At 35.9% G+C, this 16,111-nt stretch overlaps 2 protein-coding genes across 4 annotated transcripts; both read right to left on the bottom strand.

Moving 5' to 3' along the window:
• Positions 1–8,993: 8,993 nt before the first annotated feature.
• On the bottom strand, positions 8,994–14,876 carry LOC120129010 (fructose-bisphosphate aldolase, cytoplasmic isozyme 1-like). Of its 3 annotated transcripts, none has more exons than XM_039146618.1 (4): positions 14,753–14,876; positions 13,824–14,506; positions 13,373–13,742; positions 8,994–9,016 (listed from the first exon to the last, which is right to left on the bottom strand). In XM_039146618.1, exons 1-3 carry the CDS (start codon positions 14,778–14,780, stop codon positions 13,380–13,382), a joined length of 1,074 nt encoding a protein of 357 aa, XP_039002549.1. In that variant the 5' UTR covers positions 14,781–14,876; the 3' UTR covers positions 8,994–9,016; positions 13,373–13,379. The 3 variants fall into 3 exon arrangements, with proteins under 3 accessions (XP_039002549.1, XP_039002548.1, XP_039002546.1); XM_039146617.1 differs by lacking the exon at positions 8,994–9,016 and adding an exon at positions 9,017–9,064 and having other exon boundaries at positions 13,368–13,742; XM_039146615.1 differs by lacking the exon at positions 8,994–9,016 and having other exon boundaries at positions 13,367–13,742.
• LOC120128872 (uncharacterized protein At4g26485-like) lies at positions 11,478–12,411 on the bottom strand. The gene is made up of 3 exons (XM_039146485.1): positions 12,288–12,411; positions 11,854–12,055; positions 11,478–11,756 (listed from the first exon to the last, which is right to left on the bottom strand). Exons 1-3 carry the CDS (start codon positions 12,409–12,411, stop codon positions 11,480–11,482), a joined length of 603 nt encoding a protein of 200 aa, XP_039002416.1. The 3' UTR covers positions 11,478–11,479.
• Positions 14,877–16,111: the final 1,235 nt, after the last annotated feature.

Raw genomic sequence — 16,111 nt, 5'->3', positions numbered from 1 at the left:
ATAGAAGAGACAGGTGAAGCGGCTTGACAATATTACTCCTGCAACCATCAGATCAGAAGCAACTTAATCAGTAGGTCATTTTGTTATGTAAATGACAGTTGGCATGTAATTAAAGGGTTAAGTTGTGTATGCTCTGAATATTTTGGTAAACTTATATTACAGTATGTATATTATGGTATTTTCTTAATATAAGATCAAATATTTTACTATTATTTATTAAGAGTTGTGTTTTAAAGTCAATGTAGTATCTCTGACTCATATCCGGGTCGGGTATGGGTTAGGGGTGTTACAGAAACTATCTCAAGAGAGACAAAATTAATTTCAATGTTTATGTTTCAAGAGAAACTGTCTCAAGGGAGACAAAATTTTGTTTCAAGGGAAACTACCCTAAGCGAGATAAAATTTATTTCAAGGGAAATGTTTTCAATGTTTATGTTTCAAGGGAGACAAAATTTCGTTTCAAGGGAAACTATCTCAATCGAGATAAAATTCATTTCAAGGGAAATGTTTTCAATGTTTATGTTTCAAGAGAAATTGTCTCAAGGGAGACAAAATTTAGTTCCAAAAGAAAATGTCTCAAGGGAGACGAAATTAGTTTCAATGAAAACATATTCAAATATTTTGTTTCAAGGGAAACTTGGAAATTGTTTCAAGAGAGACAATGGTGAGCATGATTCCCTTCGTCATGAAGTTGAAACCATGGATGACCCCTTCGTTGTGAAGTTGAGCCTTGGAATTGGATATCCTTCGTCGTGAAGTTGAAATCCAAGTAAGTTGTATTTTTTTCGAGTCCAATATCCTCCGCTGTGAAGTTAAAATTGGCTCTGGAACTAAGAAATCGTTTATTGACAGCCAGCCGCCCCTTCGCTGTGAAGTTGAGCTTGTGCTGTCTCAAGTCCAATATCCTTCGCTGTGAAGTTGAAATTGGCTCTGAAATTGGGAAATTGTTTGTTGATAACCAGCCGTCCCTTCGTTGTGAAGTTGAACTTGTATTTTCTCGAGTCCAATATCCTTCGCTGTGAAGTTGAAATTGGCTCTGAAATTGGTAAATTATTTGTTGACAACCAGCCGTCCCTTCGTTGTGGAGTTGAACTTTTGTTGTCTCGAGTGGCACGATATCCTCCGTCGTGGTGTTGAAATCGTAGGTGACCCTTTCATCGTGAAGTTAAACCTTGACTTGGATATCCTTCGTTTTGAAGTTGAAATCCAAGTGTAACATCCTCAATACCGGGTTAGTGACTAAATTGTAAGGTTTCAAAATTTGGTGATTTAAATTAGAATAATTGAGTGGTTTAAAGATTTATATGAGAAATGAAGTGTAAGATCAAATTGAAAAGAATGAGGAATGAAAGGATAGTATGGTCATTTGCAAAGAAAAGAAATATATAATAATAATATATGGTATATATAGATACACGTGGAAGGAAGGAAACAAAGTTTAGAGGTTTCCAGAGTTCTCTTCTTTTTTCTTCTTCTTCTTCACGTGTGAAGCCAAGCAAAGGTGAGTTTTCTCTTGAGCTGATTATGTGCTGAAATTTAAGTTTAGTTTTGATTATTAGATGCTAAGTAAGATTAAGGAAAGATTAATTTGCTTTAAAACAACAAGATGAAGAGTTTATGAGGATTTAAAGATTTGGAGTTTTTGAATGAAATATCAAAATAAAGTTTATATTGAGAATTGGAAGTTGAATTTGACTTGTCCCTAACTTGATTAAGGGATATGAAGGGTTAGAATCAGAATTATATCATATGGGAATTTGAGTGAAATTCTTAAATTCTATGTGGAGGAATGGATTTTGAAGTGTAAGAGATATTGAATGGGTATTAATTAGTTTAAATAAGTGTATAAGAGTTAAGAACATGAAAGGGGATGAAATATGAAGCATTTGAGTTGTTTTGAGTAGATTTTCGGGATTTAAAATGAATTCTGAGCTATGTGCATCGATGCACATTCAAGGTGCACCGATGCATCAAGGGTAAATCTCTAGAAATTGTTCAGTGTGTATCGATGCACAGGAAGTGCATCGATGCACCTATTAAAATGGAAACATCGAATGCAATTGGTGCATCGATGCATAAGGAGTGCATCGATGCATCCCATTAAAATGAAAACATCGAAGGTGATTTGTGCATCGATGCACGGGTACTGCATCGATGCATATGCTAAAGAATGCATCGATGCACTGTTGAATGCATCGATGCACTTCAAGAGAAATATAAATAAACCTTTCTTTTGGTCTAAGAAATGATAGATTAGAGTATATTAATTGGATACTGATATGTATCAATGTATTATTATGTAGATATTGAACGTGACTTTGCTTCAAAGTAATCAAAGGGTTAGAATTGATTCAATTCAAACAAGGCTAAGGTGAGTGCATGTGCATAACATGATTATGTTAGTATATTCAGTTCTAGACTTGTGATAAGTCTAGATTTAATATCTTGATACATGATTCATTCAATATTATTAAATATGATATGAATTCATACCATATGCATTATGGGATATACTATGCAAATTGTGGCAAGTCTATTTTCCAGATTAGAGCTTATATATGAATGTATGTGTCATATGGGATTGAATGAGTTACGAGATATCTATATTAGGTATATGAAGTGTGTGTGCTGTGTTTGTTATGGTTTATATGTATGAATGAGCATATGTATTGACATGTTACAGTATATATATATATTATATTAGTTGTGTAAATAGGTAGATAAATGTGTTAAATATGTGAAATAGTTAAAATGATCAATATGATTTCATAAGAATATGAAATAAGAAGTATGGAAAGGACATAAGAAACAATATGAAATATATAGCATATGAATATGAAATCATATGAGGGGTGACATGAATTATATGAAAAAAAGATAAACTACGTGATTACAAATATATGAAAATATGCTAGTGTGATGGGACCTAGGAACTAGTATACGTGATATATATACAGTTATATAAGTTATTGGATGAAAAATGATCAAGAGATAAAAGAGATGAAGGATAATACTATATGAGTATGATAAAAACATAAATGATGACATGTATGTATGTATGTATGTATGTATGTATGTATGTATGTATGTAATGGTTATATGAAAATGTATAGGTAATAAGATGATCATATGAACATGTGATAAAGAGCTATAGAAAAAGAAAAATGTGATATGATGTGTGAATATGTAATAAGGTAAAAGACAATGCCCATGATATGAGTTATAAGAACTGTAAGTATAGTTGGCATGCCAAGAGTCAAAAAACTACCTATGTCTTTCGAGACATATGGACAATATACCTATGTTCTAAGGAACATATGGATAGTTTACCTAGGTTCTTCGGGACCTATAGACAGTTACCGAGGATCTTTATGACCTCTGGATAGTTACTGAGGATCTTTATGGCTTCTGGATAGGTCATTCGGAACATTCATTGAGCTATGGTGACACCATACGTGTGCACAACATCATAATACTCGTATACCTTGGGTTCTCAATAGTGTATATGGGCTTAAATAAGATATAACGAGGATGTATATAATTGTATCTTAATATGGTATTATTATGATTTATATTAGCTCATATGTGGTATAATAAATGATGGTATGATAGTATAATTGTGTTTGGATAGTAGACGACATGTTTATATTTTAGTAATTCTTTATTATGTAATTATGCCTCACTAAGTCTATGACTTAGCGTGTAAGTGTTTTTATATGTAGGTTTCGAAGAGCAGGAGAATCAAGAATAGGAATTTGCAGATCAACATATCTCTACTTAACGATCAGATCAGAAGTAAAGTCACAGTAGGTATTTTGTTGTATGTAGTGTGTTGGCATGTAAGAAAAGTGTTAGTTACAAATGCTCTGATTAGTTTTGTCTTGTTTTGGTTAACTCGTATACAGTGACAATGTTATTTTAATAAAAGTTTTAAATTTCATTGGTTTTCGTTAAAAGTTTAAAGTTTGAAAAGTCAATGTGACACCTCAGACTTGTATGCGGGTCGGATACGGGTTGAGGGTGTTACACCAAGTATTGTATATAGCGGGTGGACGCGATTCCCTTCGCCGTGAAGTCGAAACCGTAGATGACCCCTTTATTGTGAAGTTTGGCTTCGAGCTAGATATCTTTCGTCGTGAAGTTGAAATCTACTCTCGAGCGAATTGTGTCGCTTTGAGTTCAATATCCTTCGCCGTGAAGTTGAAATTGACTCTGACTGAAACTGGAAAGTTGTTTTGTTGTCAGACAATCACCCCTTCGCTGTGAGGTAGAGCAACCACCATGTGCTTTTGAATCGAGCATCCTTCATCTTGAAGTTGACACTTGACTCTAAAAGCTGCGAAAACTTGATAAATACGATGTTCTTAAGTATGTCTAAGATGCATGTAACATGAATTAGTTCTGTTTTATCCCCTGGATGGAGTCTCGTGCTTTGTGTGCTTGTTCCTGCATATGGAGGAAATGCCTTCAAAAGGTCTGATAATTTGCATCGGGATGTTGAATTCCCAAAGATGCCCCAATATTCGATGTTGAATCTAAAAAAATTCCCCAACATTTAATGTTAAATATAAAAAATACCCCAACATTTGATGTTGAATCTTTAAAGATGCCCTCATTGTTCCTGATTTCTTGATTTAGCATTGATTCTAAGCATGAGTTTTGTATTTGAGAGCCACATGTCATTTACCAAGATCCACTCTACGGAGATTGTCTTGTTTTGAAAAAAAATATTTTTCTTTCTTTTTTATTTTCAAAGTTTTGAAAATATCAAAAAAGAGTTTCAAAAAATGTTTAACCAAAAGTTTTGAAAATATTGCCCCTTTCACGGTTTTACAATTGAGACAAATCATAAAACTGGAGTTCATTGGATATCAAAGAATTAATTACATTGTTAATCCTTCAATAAATTATAGCCGTTTGACACGTGCCAAGATCAAATCTATTTTTGGGAAATGGTTAAGTAAGAAAATGATAAAAATGTCTCAGGTTATTGTTTGTTTATTTGATGCTCAAAGGTTTGATGGGGTATCTTGCATGCTCCTCTATTGGAAGTGTTCTCTGATTCTCAGCTTTCATGGTCAAGCTCGGATTGTGCGATGCCTTATCAAGGAATTTGTGCGATCGCCTCAGCTGCCCAATTTTTGTATTCGAGCCGCCTTTTCAGGTTTTCAACTTGAATCCTCCTTTGGTTTCAAGACGTCATTCGTAATTTACGTTTTGAACCCCCTTTTGTTATTTTTCTCTATCATGCATTAATTACACTATTTTTTGCAAATAAAGATTAATCCTGATGGGCGGGATGAAATCTGAAGATAGTCTCTTCTGTTAAGAACTTCATGTATGATTAGAATGGACTTTTAAGGCACGTAATGTAGGCCATGGTTCATGGTTATGAAAGAAAATGATAAATAGGCCCAAACAAGTGTTTAAGGGTGATTAAACCAAGGATCAATTCATTCTGATGTCTTCAATCATATCTTGCTGAATTTGAATCTGCTCGTATGTGTCTCTCTCTTGATGCTCTATGATCTTTGAGTGGAGTGATTCAGTGATTCAGAAATGATTGTGCTTGATCAATCTCATTTGATGATCTATGATCTTCGAGTGAAGTGGTTCAGAGATTTAGAAATGATTTTGCTTGATCAATCTCATAGTTTGAATCGAGAGAATCTTTGCATATGCATCTTGTCTTCTTTTTTCTTCAATTTTCCTTTGTTTTTTCTCTTTTTATTTTCTCTTTGCTTTTTTTTTTTCTCTTTTTGTTCTCTTTTTGTTCTGATTGAATCTTCGCACTTGGCATTTGGTTCACCTTTCGGTATCTCATCTAAATCAATGTCTTCACTCATGCGACCAGATTTTCTCCACCTTGCCCCCCAGTGTGGAGGGTGATCCTTGGTTAGGGTTGAATCAGAAAAAAATACTATAGGCTCAAAAGGGGACACAAGGGATATATATTTTCTCCTGTTGTGAAGGGGTAAAGAAAGAAAGTCGTTCATCATTTCATACATGGAAGCTTTCACAGAAGAGGTATCCCAAAGGGGATAGATTTTCAGGATTATTTTTATTCACATGAAAACAGTGCAATTAATGCATGGTAGAATTATTCCGAGTGAATTATTCTTTCTGCTTTTTGCCCCCAACATGTCTCAATGTTCATGCTCCCTGCGAGATGCCCAAGACTCATGTTCAAATGAACAACTCAATTCCTTGGGTTTTAATGGCATAAAAATGTCAATTTTGAATCTAAAAAGACAATGGTGTGACTTTATTTGACTCAAAGAAAGGTATGGGTGTATCAAAAGATAAAGGCAATGTTCAGAAGTTTCAAATGGAGGTAATGTCAAAATTTGGTCTTTTTGGTAATGACCCTCAGTTATTTTGGGTAAAGAATCAAGGTATTTTATTTTGGGGTTTGAGACAGGATAAAAAAGGTCTAATCTTGCCATCTGTCAAAAATCTATAATTCTTGAAGAATTAAAAGAATCCTTAATTCATTTAATATTCGAAGAACTAATTGCTCCACCTTAGAAAGTAGCATAAATTCAATCGTTTAAAAGATTAAGCAAACATGAAAGATCAAAGACGTGTTCAAACAAAACAATCCTCTAAGTGCAAATGATATATGCAATGTCCCCTTCTTCGGTTGTTCATGCCCCTGAATCCATCAAGTTTTGGATCTCGCACTTCAGCGCCTTATAGTTCTCAGAGGAATGTATGGAGCATCCTATGTGGTAACTACAAACAGCTTCAACATCGTAGCCCTTAGGTTATGTGGACTCTTTTCTCAGATCATCCTGGCAGGCTTAGTCGTACAACCAGCTGATCGGGCTCATTCGTTGTGATTTCAGTTTTTTTCTTTTGATGTTACAATCTTGCTTCCATGTGTTATCATGTGGTTAAAACCACTTCATCGAATTCTCCATGAAGAAATTTCATGTTTATGAAAATGCTGAAAAAATGAAATGTAGATGCAAAATGCAAAAATACATGAAATGTTCGAGGCATTGATCCAAAAATATGTCTGTTATTATAAATAATCTTTATTGGGACAAAAGTGTTTTATCTTTTAAGAGACAATAAACATATTTAAAGGTACATCCAGACTAAATCCTCTAGACCTTGAAACAAGTTGACTAGTCTTCTGCCTTCGTCTGTCACCGGTCGAATACCCTACTGAACCGCTCCGGCTTATCTGGCTAAATCGTGCAAGTGACGAGCTATTTTTTGTACTTGTCCCCAGAAGTATCGAATGACTACATCTCTGGCTTTCATCCTTTGCTGAACCTGTTCTATAACGGAAACATCATTGAAATCCTCCATCAAAGGGATTATCTGAAGTTCATTGAATTTGTCGACAATGGCTTCCAATTCAGCTATCGTTTTGTCACCTTGTTCTTGTTGCCTTTGAAGGGACTCTCGAGGTCAGTAACCTTTTTCTCGTCTTGCCCCTGCCACCTTTGTCAACCCATTTTTGAAAAGTTGACTTTTGATGTACTTGATTGTGGGCACCACGTCTTCTTGATCGAATGTGACACATAATTGCCTTGCAGATCTCCCTTTTCCTTCTGAGTCTTTTCTGACCATAATCGGACCTCTACGTTTTTTACCTATTGTATTACAACCCATTTATCCATTAATGCAGACTATTTACGTTTAACGAACTTGTTTTTGGTGGATCAACACCTCTTTTAAATGATACAAATAATGAAAATGAAATGAAAAAGAGAAAAAATGAAAAAGAGTTAGTGAGGTAAAAAAACAATCATGAAAATAAAAGTCCTACCCACATGATATCTACCCGAACATGCTTAGTATTCCTACCCGGAAATGATCTCTATCCCGCATGTTGATTTTGAACAAGTCCTAACCACATAAATTTCTAGTTCACATGCTTTGAACAGAAAGTAAAGCATGAAACAAAGCAGCCTAGGGTTTGGAATGTGATTTTGGGGTGGGCTCTAATTCCCTGTAATCTCCCGGTTTAGGTTATAGAAAACGGTACCTGAGTTCTCCTTGTCGGCGCCCCCTTGGGCTTACCAGACCCTTAGTCTTAAACCCAACATAGGATTGTGTGGACTAAGTTAAACTCGAGATGACACATTTCCTTATGCCCATACGGAGAATAAATTCACACGAAGACATAAGGTATATGAATCCCGAAGGCTACTTGCTAGGCCCATACGATGAATAAATTCACACGAAGGCGTCGCTTTCACCCCCACTTAAAATTGGTTTGGAGCTCGGGTTTAGAGCCTTAGATGAAAAAAATATTTAAGGGCTGAAATCATGAGAAAACGATTAGTACAACTATTTACCCGAAAATATAATCAAAATTAAGTAAAAAATGATCGAAATATTACCTTAAAATTTAAACTTACCATTTTAGTTAAAAAGACAACTGGAAATTACCTTAGCCTGACTCACTTACCTGTGCCCAGTGGAGTCGCCAAGCTGTCGTAACCGTCTTTTGGTTGGGCCCCGAATTGGGCTTCGACTTGAAATAATTGGGTTAGGAGTCGCCACCGACCACTTTAAAACGAATTTATGTGGGTCGGACACCATCTTACCTTATCTGCGTTTTTACCAGAAATATGTCGGGTTCGGGAGTCGGTTACGGTCAAGGAAGGATTAGCACCCTTGAACCGTCCTTTCGGTACCAATTAATTTGCCGGTTGTCTTAAATTAAGAAAATTGTAATTTAAAATTAAAATGTAAAAATACGATCACAATTACTTACCTTAGATAGTTTGAAATGTGTGGTCTTAAGAAGGTCAAAAATCATGTTAGATAAAAAGGTAAGAAATAAATAAATAAATTAAATTAAAATGAAGAAAAAACAAATTAAATAAAAGATAAGATAAAGAAAGTAAAGATAAAATAGTAAGTAAAATAAATATAAAAAAATAAAGAAAAAAAATATATAAATAAAACAAATAATAATAATAATAAAATAAATAATATATATATATAATAAATAAAAAATAAAAAATAGTAATATATATATATATATATATATATAAATTAATAAAACTGATAATAAGAAAATAATATATATATATATATAATCTAAAAAATAAAAATATATATTAAATTAAAAAAGAAAATGCATAAAATATAAAAAAATATTACATGAAAAAAAATAACAAAACAATTAAATAAAATGAGTAACAAGGGAAATGTGCGTATAAAAAAGTTAAATAAATAAAATAATAATAATTAAAACGTAAATGTAAGAGAGAGAATCAAAAGTAAAAAAAGATACTACATTTTATTTCCTTTTCGAATCGTTTACAATAGCTTTGCCTTTGTATTTTTCTTGTTTTCCTATGTATTTTGTATGTAAATCGTGTGCTATAAATGGGGAGGATTACATGTATTTATAGTGAAAAAAATTAACTATTTTTAGAATCCTATTAACAATAAAATTCTAATGCAACTAGACTCCTTGCTTGGTTGTTGTATGTTTGTTGGTGTGGTTGTTGCTTTAAAAGATATGGTAATGAAAGAATACTCTTAAGAAATAAACTCTTGTTAGTTATATCTTTTAAAAAAAATGGTGTCTACACTTATAAAAAAAAAAGTTTAATCTTCAAGTTCGATCGCTACTGTAAATCTGAGATAGCTTTGTTTCTCTGCAGAAACCTGATTTTGAAGCCAAAGTTGCAAAACTTGTTGAGTTGGGGTTTCCAAGAGAAATGGTATACAAGCTCTGAAATTATGCGATGGCAACGAAGAACAGGCTGCTGGGATTCTCTTTGGAGGCTGACATTGCCTTTCATTTTTCATTATTTTTTTTTCACTCAGTGACAAACTTGTAACACAGTGAAATTTTACTTGATTATCCGTTTGATTTGAACTTTTTATACACATTTGGAAAATTGTTGCAATCCTAAAGAAAACTGGAAACACTCATTTCATCGATGTCCAAGTTATACTAGAAGTAAAAATAGAAATTAATCAAATTTCATCAATACCTTAACTTTATTATGTGTTTTTCTGTAAGTACCATTTCCTTCGCTCTTGCTCTGTTTCTATCTCTGAACCCCAAGTTTCTAATAAGCTCAAAGCCTAGTTCAAAAAGATTATAAGAATATAATTCTCGAGTCTATGATCCTTGATAGAAAGAGGGAATAAAAAAAGTTTGATTTTTTTGGTCAGTTTGTGGGGAATTCAGGGGGTAGGAAAAAGAAGGGTGGTTCAAATTCAAACCAGGTTTCAGTTGAAAATTATTCCAGCAATACAATTCCACATGTCAAGGGTGGTGTTGAAAATAATTCCAGTTTTTGAAAAGAGCCAATGAGCTCAGAGAAGAAGGCAATGTGGCTACTCTTCAACATTATACTAATGCTCTTAAGCTTATCCCTAAGACCACCCTGACAGAGCTGTATTTCACAGCAATAGAGCCGCTTGTTTGATGCAAATGAAACCCATTGATTATAATGCTATTATTGCTGAGTGTAATATGGCAATTTAGGTTCACCCTCTTCTTCGAAGGGACCGAGTTGAAAGCATGAAATGGCGTTGCAGGATGTTCAACTTCATTTGGGGGCTAAACCAAATAACAAGGATGCTTTGGAGATTGCTCGGAGATTAACGACTGCATTGGGTCCTTGCCTGGAGGGTCCAGTGGCTTCTGCTGTTCGTGGTGCCCCGATTGCTGGCCTTGGACCTTGCTTACCTGCTTGGCCAGTCGCCTAAGAAGGCATGGGTATCACCTCCTCGAGGATTGGTTGTACCACCAAATAATAAGCTAGATAAGAATCAAAATAACGGTAGGAGAAGCCGAAACTGGTTCCAGGAACAATTGCCAAAACTTGTGCTGAAGCCTTGGAGTGGTTCTTCGAATGCAACTAATAATCTGAATAGGTTGGCCAGAGAAAACAGTCTTTTGTTACGTCTATGCGTGAGCAGGTTCCAGTGGCAAGTCAATGGAAGTCATTGAAACTTGCATATGATCATGACATAAGGCTTTCCCAAATGCCGGTTAATTGCAGCTTCGAAGTGTCGAGAGAGATTGTGAGCGAACGTTTTCCTTCATCCAGGTCAGTTTTGATCAAATATAAGGATAATGATGGAGATTTGGTGAACTATTACATGGACGACCCAACTCAGATTGGTCGAGTTGTTTCAATAGAGTCTGGAGAGGATAAAGCCAGTGGATTTGGGATGTTGAGATTGCACACTTCTGAAGAATCATTGCTCAAAAGGAGATGTGAATCGAACATCCGACATGTAAATATAAAATCAATGTCTTCCATTATCCCTTATGATAGTGCATTTTCCCTCATCCAAATGAATTATTTGTCCAATATCGTAGAGTATTGCACTTGAAAGATTTTGGTATTTAAGATCACTGTTTTAATCATTAATCTGAGATTGTTTTAAGCTTTATAAACAAGCAAACATCATTTCATCCATGTTATTTAGATTGAACTGAAAGTTCAATGACAGGAAACCTCTTAAAAGTTGCAAATATCAACTAGATCATTTTCTTAAACTTGAAAGTACTGCAAGCTCCAACAGGGAAGCTCTCATCTGGTTTATTTCCATCTCCTCTCTTGTTCTGATAGCCGGGATAACACCACAACGAAAACGGCACTTGTTCAACCAACCGTAATCCAGCTTCATTGGCAAGCTCCTCAATTCGCCACATATTGAATGGGTGTGAAGTTTTATGAGTTATATGAACTTCTCCATTCATTGTCAGCATCTGAACCGCGTTCCTCAAGAAGCCCCTCACCACTCTCTTATGGAACCTGTATAAAAACACCATTACTTTATTTCTTTTAGTACCCTTCATTAAAAGTATGTATAATGTATATGTATATATGATGTAGGTTGATCAGAACTTACTCGATAACAAAATTTGTATCTTCACGACAGCCGTGGAATCCAGAATGAGGAAAATTGTAGACAATCCGATCAAAGAAGTCTAAACGGAGGGCAATGTGTTGTTTCATACTGCAGCAATCTACACCATGGATGCTGGTACATCCAAGTTCTTTGAGTGCTTTTAAGTTTGACATCGCTCCATTGTACTTTTTCCTCAACGTCTCTAAAGTCACAGACTCAATATGATAAAATCAGTAAATAATCAAACTTTGGAAAGCAGTAAAAATTCTGATCCCACAATTGTAAGATATCATCGAAAACTCCACAAAAAAACCCATTTTTTTCATCCTTTAATGTGGGAATGTGTCTCATAGTTTCGAACCAAAGTTCTCTCCTTTAAACTTTTTTGAATACATAAAACAAATTTCGAAGTTGACAAGATATAAAACATAAACCTTTAGAATCAAGAGATGTGGCGACCAGGTTGACCATGGGACCTAGAAATCTTGCTAAGCAAGCGGCGAAAGAGAAATCACCCTCTCCAACCAGCAGTATCTTATGGCTGCTGCTGTAATGCATTATCCGTTTTTCTTTATTAGTCTCTAGACTCTGCAATTCCATAATTGATTCCATGACATGCAATTTTCCTTAATACTGCCTTCCTTTTTGACTGCATTTTATAAGAATTACAGGCCTGGCTTTTCAATATCTTCCACTAAAACATGCATTCAACTCCAACATTTTATAGTTTTTCGAGATTCATGTTTCCGAAGAATCATTTTGTTAATCCGATGCTTCAGTTTCGTTTACTTTTAGCGTATTGAATGCAGAAGATCAAAGGGCAAATCAATTAAGTTTTATGAGCATTTCGACTTCACGATTCAAAGATTAGTTTCTTTAATGGTATCTGTAGTTAATTAAGTAGCTGTTAGTGTTGGTCACTGTGAATCATCTCGTTTAATGCATTAAGTAGCAAAGGCTTTTTGCCTCTTTTTCTATTATTAATATAAACATTCAGTTTCGTTTACTTTTAGCGTATTGAATGCAGAAGATCAAAGGGCAAATCAATTAAGTTTTATGAGCATTTCGACTTCACGATTCAAAGATTAGTTTCTTTAATGGTATCTGTAGTTAATTCAGTAGCTGTTAGTGTTGGTCACTGTGAATCATCTCGTTTAATGCATTAAGTAGCAAAGGCTTTTTGCCTCTTTTCTATTATTAATATAAACATTCAGTTTCGTTTACTTTTAGCGTATTGAATGCAGAAGATCAAAGGGCAAATCAATTAAGTTTTATGAGCATTTCGACTTCACGATTCAAAGATTAGTTTCTTTAATGGTATCTGTAGTTAATTCAGTAGCTGTTAGTGTTGGTCACTGTGAATCATCTCGTTTAATGCATTAAGTAGCAAAGGCTTTTTGCCTCTTTTTCTATTATTAATATAAACATTATACAAGAATATTTGAAGCAATGAAATGAGCACAACAGATAAATTAGATGATTAGCCGTGCATTATTCTCAAACCAACACATACATATATAAATGCTTTAATACTTGTAACCCTTAACAAACAAACTTTCCGAAGCCAATCCACCGGCACTTCCTCCGCCGTACTTTCCGAGCGTGGCCTCCGAATTCGCTTTGCACCTCGACAAAAATGCTTCCTGCGCTTTCGCAACGTTCTCCTTCTTCCCTGCCCATGTCTTGAGCGTGCTCTGTTGCAGGGCTCGTCCGAACGAGAACGACAACGTCCATGGCTTCAACACGTCCAGTTTGTTCATCGCGTCCAGATTAATCGTTGCTTCTTCCTCGCTTTGTCCGCCTGATAAAAACACGATCCCCGGCACTGCCGGCGGGACGGATCGACGAAGTGCGGTCACCGTGTATTGCGCAATCACCTCCGCTGCAACCTGTGCAGATCAATACAAGTGTTTTTTCAGCCATCATGAAGATATAAGATCACTGATCGTAGGTGATAATATATGGTTTACCTTTGGGCTGTCAGAACCTGGAGTGGCCATATTAGGTTTCAAGAGAGTGCCCTCAAGTAAAACATGGTGCTCATTCAGCGCTTTGTAAACCGCCGCAATCACGGTTTCAGTGACGGCGGCGCATTTCTGAATATCATGAGGGCCATCGGTAAGCACCTCAGGCTCCACAATGGGGACCAGCCCATTTTCTTGACAAATGATGGAGTAACGAGCCAACCCATGCGCGTTCTGCTGTATCGACAACTCAGAAGGCTCGTTGGGACCGATCTTGAGCACCGACCGCCACTTGGCAAAACGCGCACCAGCTTTATAATATTGCTGGCACCGCGCGCCCAAGGAGTCGAACCCTTGAGTCGTGGTCTCGCCATTGGTGCCGGCTATCTCGACGGTGCCCTTATCGACCTTGATACCCGGAATGACGTTGTTTTCTTCAAGGACCTCAACGAAGGGTTTCCCATCAGATGTCTTTTGGTAAAGCGTTTCCTCGAAAAGGATGACGCCGGATAGGTACGTCAAGGCGTTCGGAGAGGTGAAAAGGAGCTCCCGGAGGGCTTGGCGGTTGGATTCGATGTTTTCGACGTTGATACTCGAGAGACGCTTTCCAATGGTGCCGGTACTCTCGTCGGCCGCCAAAATACCCTTGCCTGGGGTGGCGATGTACTTGGCGTTCTTGATCAACTCGTCTGCAGAAAAAAAAGTTGATGCATTTTAGTCCAAGGCTAGTATCAATGAATTCATGCATTACATAGTATCTGTAATGAACACATGAACATGCATTTTACAAAGCAGATAGGTTCCTACGTAGTTATCGTGCATGCAGTTCAATGAAAGTTGACATCTTCTTCAACATGAATATATGCAATGATCATCCAATGAAAACAATATTTTTAATATAAATATATTGATGATAAAGGTGGAGGAGAGTTTACCTGCATACTTGCCAACAAAAGCCGACATGGTTAAGGGTGGAGAGGAAGATAAATGGGTAATACGAGGAAACTTACAAAAGCAAATCCAAAGGAGCACCACTCTTATATGTATAGATGAGATGGTAAGGAATATGCTGCATATAAGAGATTCCATGAGATGCATCAAGAACGTTACACGTGTCAAAAGAAGAACCCATGGAAAATTATCATAGTCGGATAAAGTAATGAGTGATCAGATTGGTGCCCAAGTGGCATCTTATTATCCCTCCTTACAATGTATCGCAAATTGCTTATCCTTGAAACTGTTGTTTTGTTGGGGGAATCGAGAGATGGAAACTCAATTCCCCCATTTCAGCCACATCCTTAACAATTGGTCCAAACTCTCGGGCCGTACTTCACATTATAAACAACAAATATAATATCAGCGCACTGTAGTAGCCTTTTTAATTGATTGTGGAGTATATGTTGAGGTGTAAGGTTCAAACAATTACCATTGTGGAAGTTTATAAATTATTAATGGTTAAGAAAGATTCTCACATCTTGATTAGATTTAGGAAAATGTAAAGATGGGTCCAAGTCAAAACTGACGAGAAGCATACTCAAGTTGAAACCCCCAGCTCAGGGAGAAGATACTGAATTGAAGAATTGCAAAGGGGGCACCACTTGCTGGTTATCATCAAAGGTTCCAAAATATCGCTCACTGAACTTAGGATAACACGGAAATAATCATTTAAACCAATATCGATCTCAGATGTCACAATCTTTACACTTGGGAAGCTTTTGCACATCACTTGTACATCCCGAGGATCCTGGGGAATCAAGTGAAATGATCATAGACCAAGATATATCTAAACCCAACTTATTCAAGTGAAGAACACCACCAGATACTTAAAAATCTTAATGACTTGAACCTTTTTTTATAAGAACAAAAACAAGCCTATCATAAAACCCTATTCTAGATAACATTTCAACCAGATGATGACGGAGAACAAATCTTTACAACGATGTAAGATAAAAAAAATAATCAGAGCTTTCATAACCTATAAAATACATGCCCAGTTGATGCCTGCTTTTCTGCAAATGGCGGATGTCCCAGCCCAGCCCATGTTCAACAACCTGCATAAGGTATTCCGTGAGTGAGAGACCCAAGGGAAACATTTTATTGCATTGAAGAAAAATACAAGGCATCGGCATAAAAGACAGTCATGTTTTGAATACTTCTTTGTTGGAAGTATAAAGTCATCGAAAGCAGGCTTCACAAATTTTGAATACTGCATTCATTAAAAATTAGTTGCATATAAATATCAGCTGAAAAGAAGCAAAAGCAGAAACATCAGCGATAATAGAAAACATTTCTTT

Source organism: Hibiscus syriacus, unplaced genomic scaffold (genome assembly GCF_006381635.1).
Source record: "Hibiscus syriacus cultivar Baekdansim isolate YM2019G1 unplaced genomic scaffold, ASM638163v2 tig00110482_pilon, whole genome shotgun sequence".
In the NCBI taxonomy this organism is placed as follows: domain Eukaryota; kingdom Viridiplantae; phylum Streptophyta; class Magnoliopsida; order Malvales; family Malvaceae; genus Hibiscus; species Hibiscus syriacus.
Note: the sequence above shows the minus strand (reverse complement) of the source record. Positions and strands in the feature narration are given on the sequence as shown.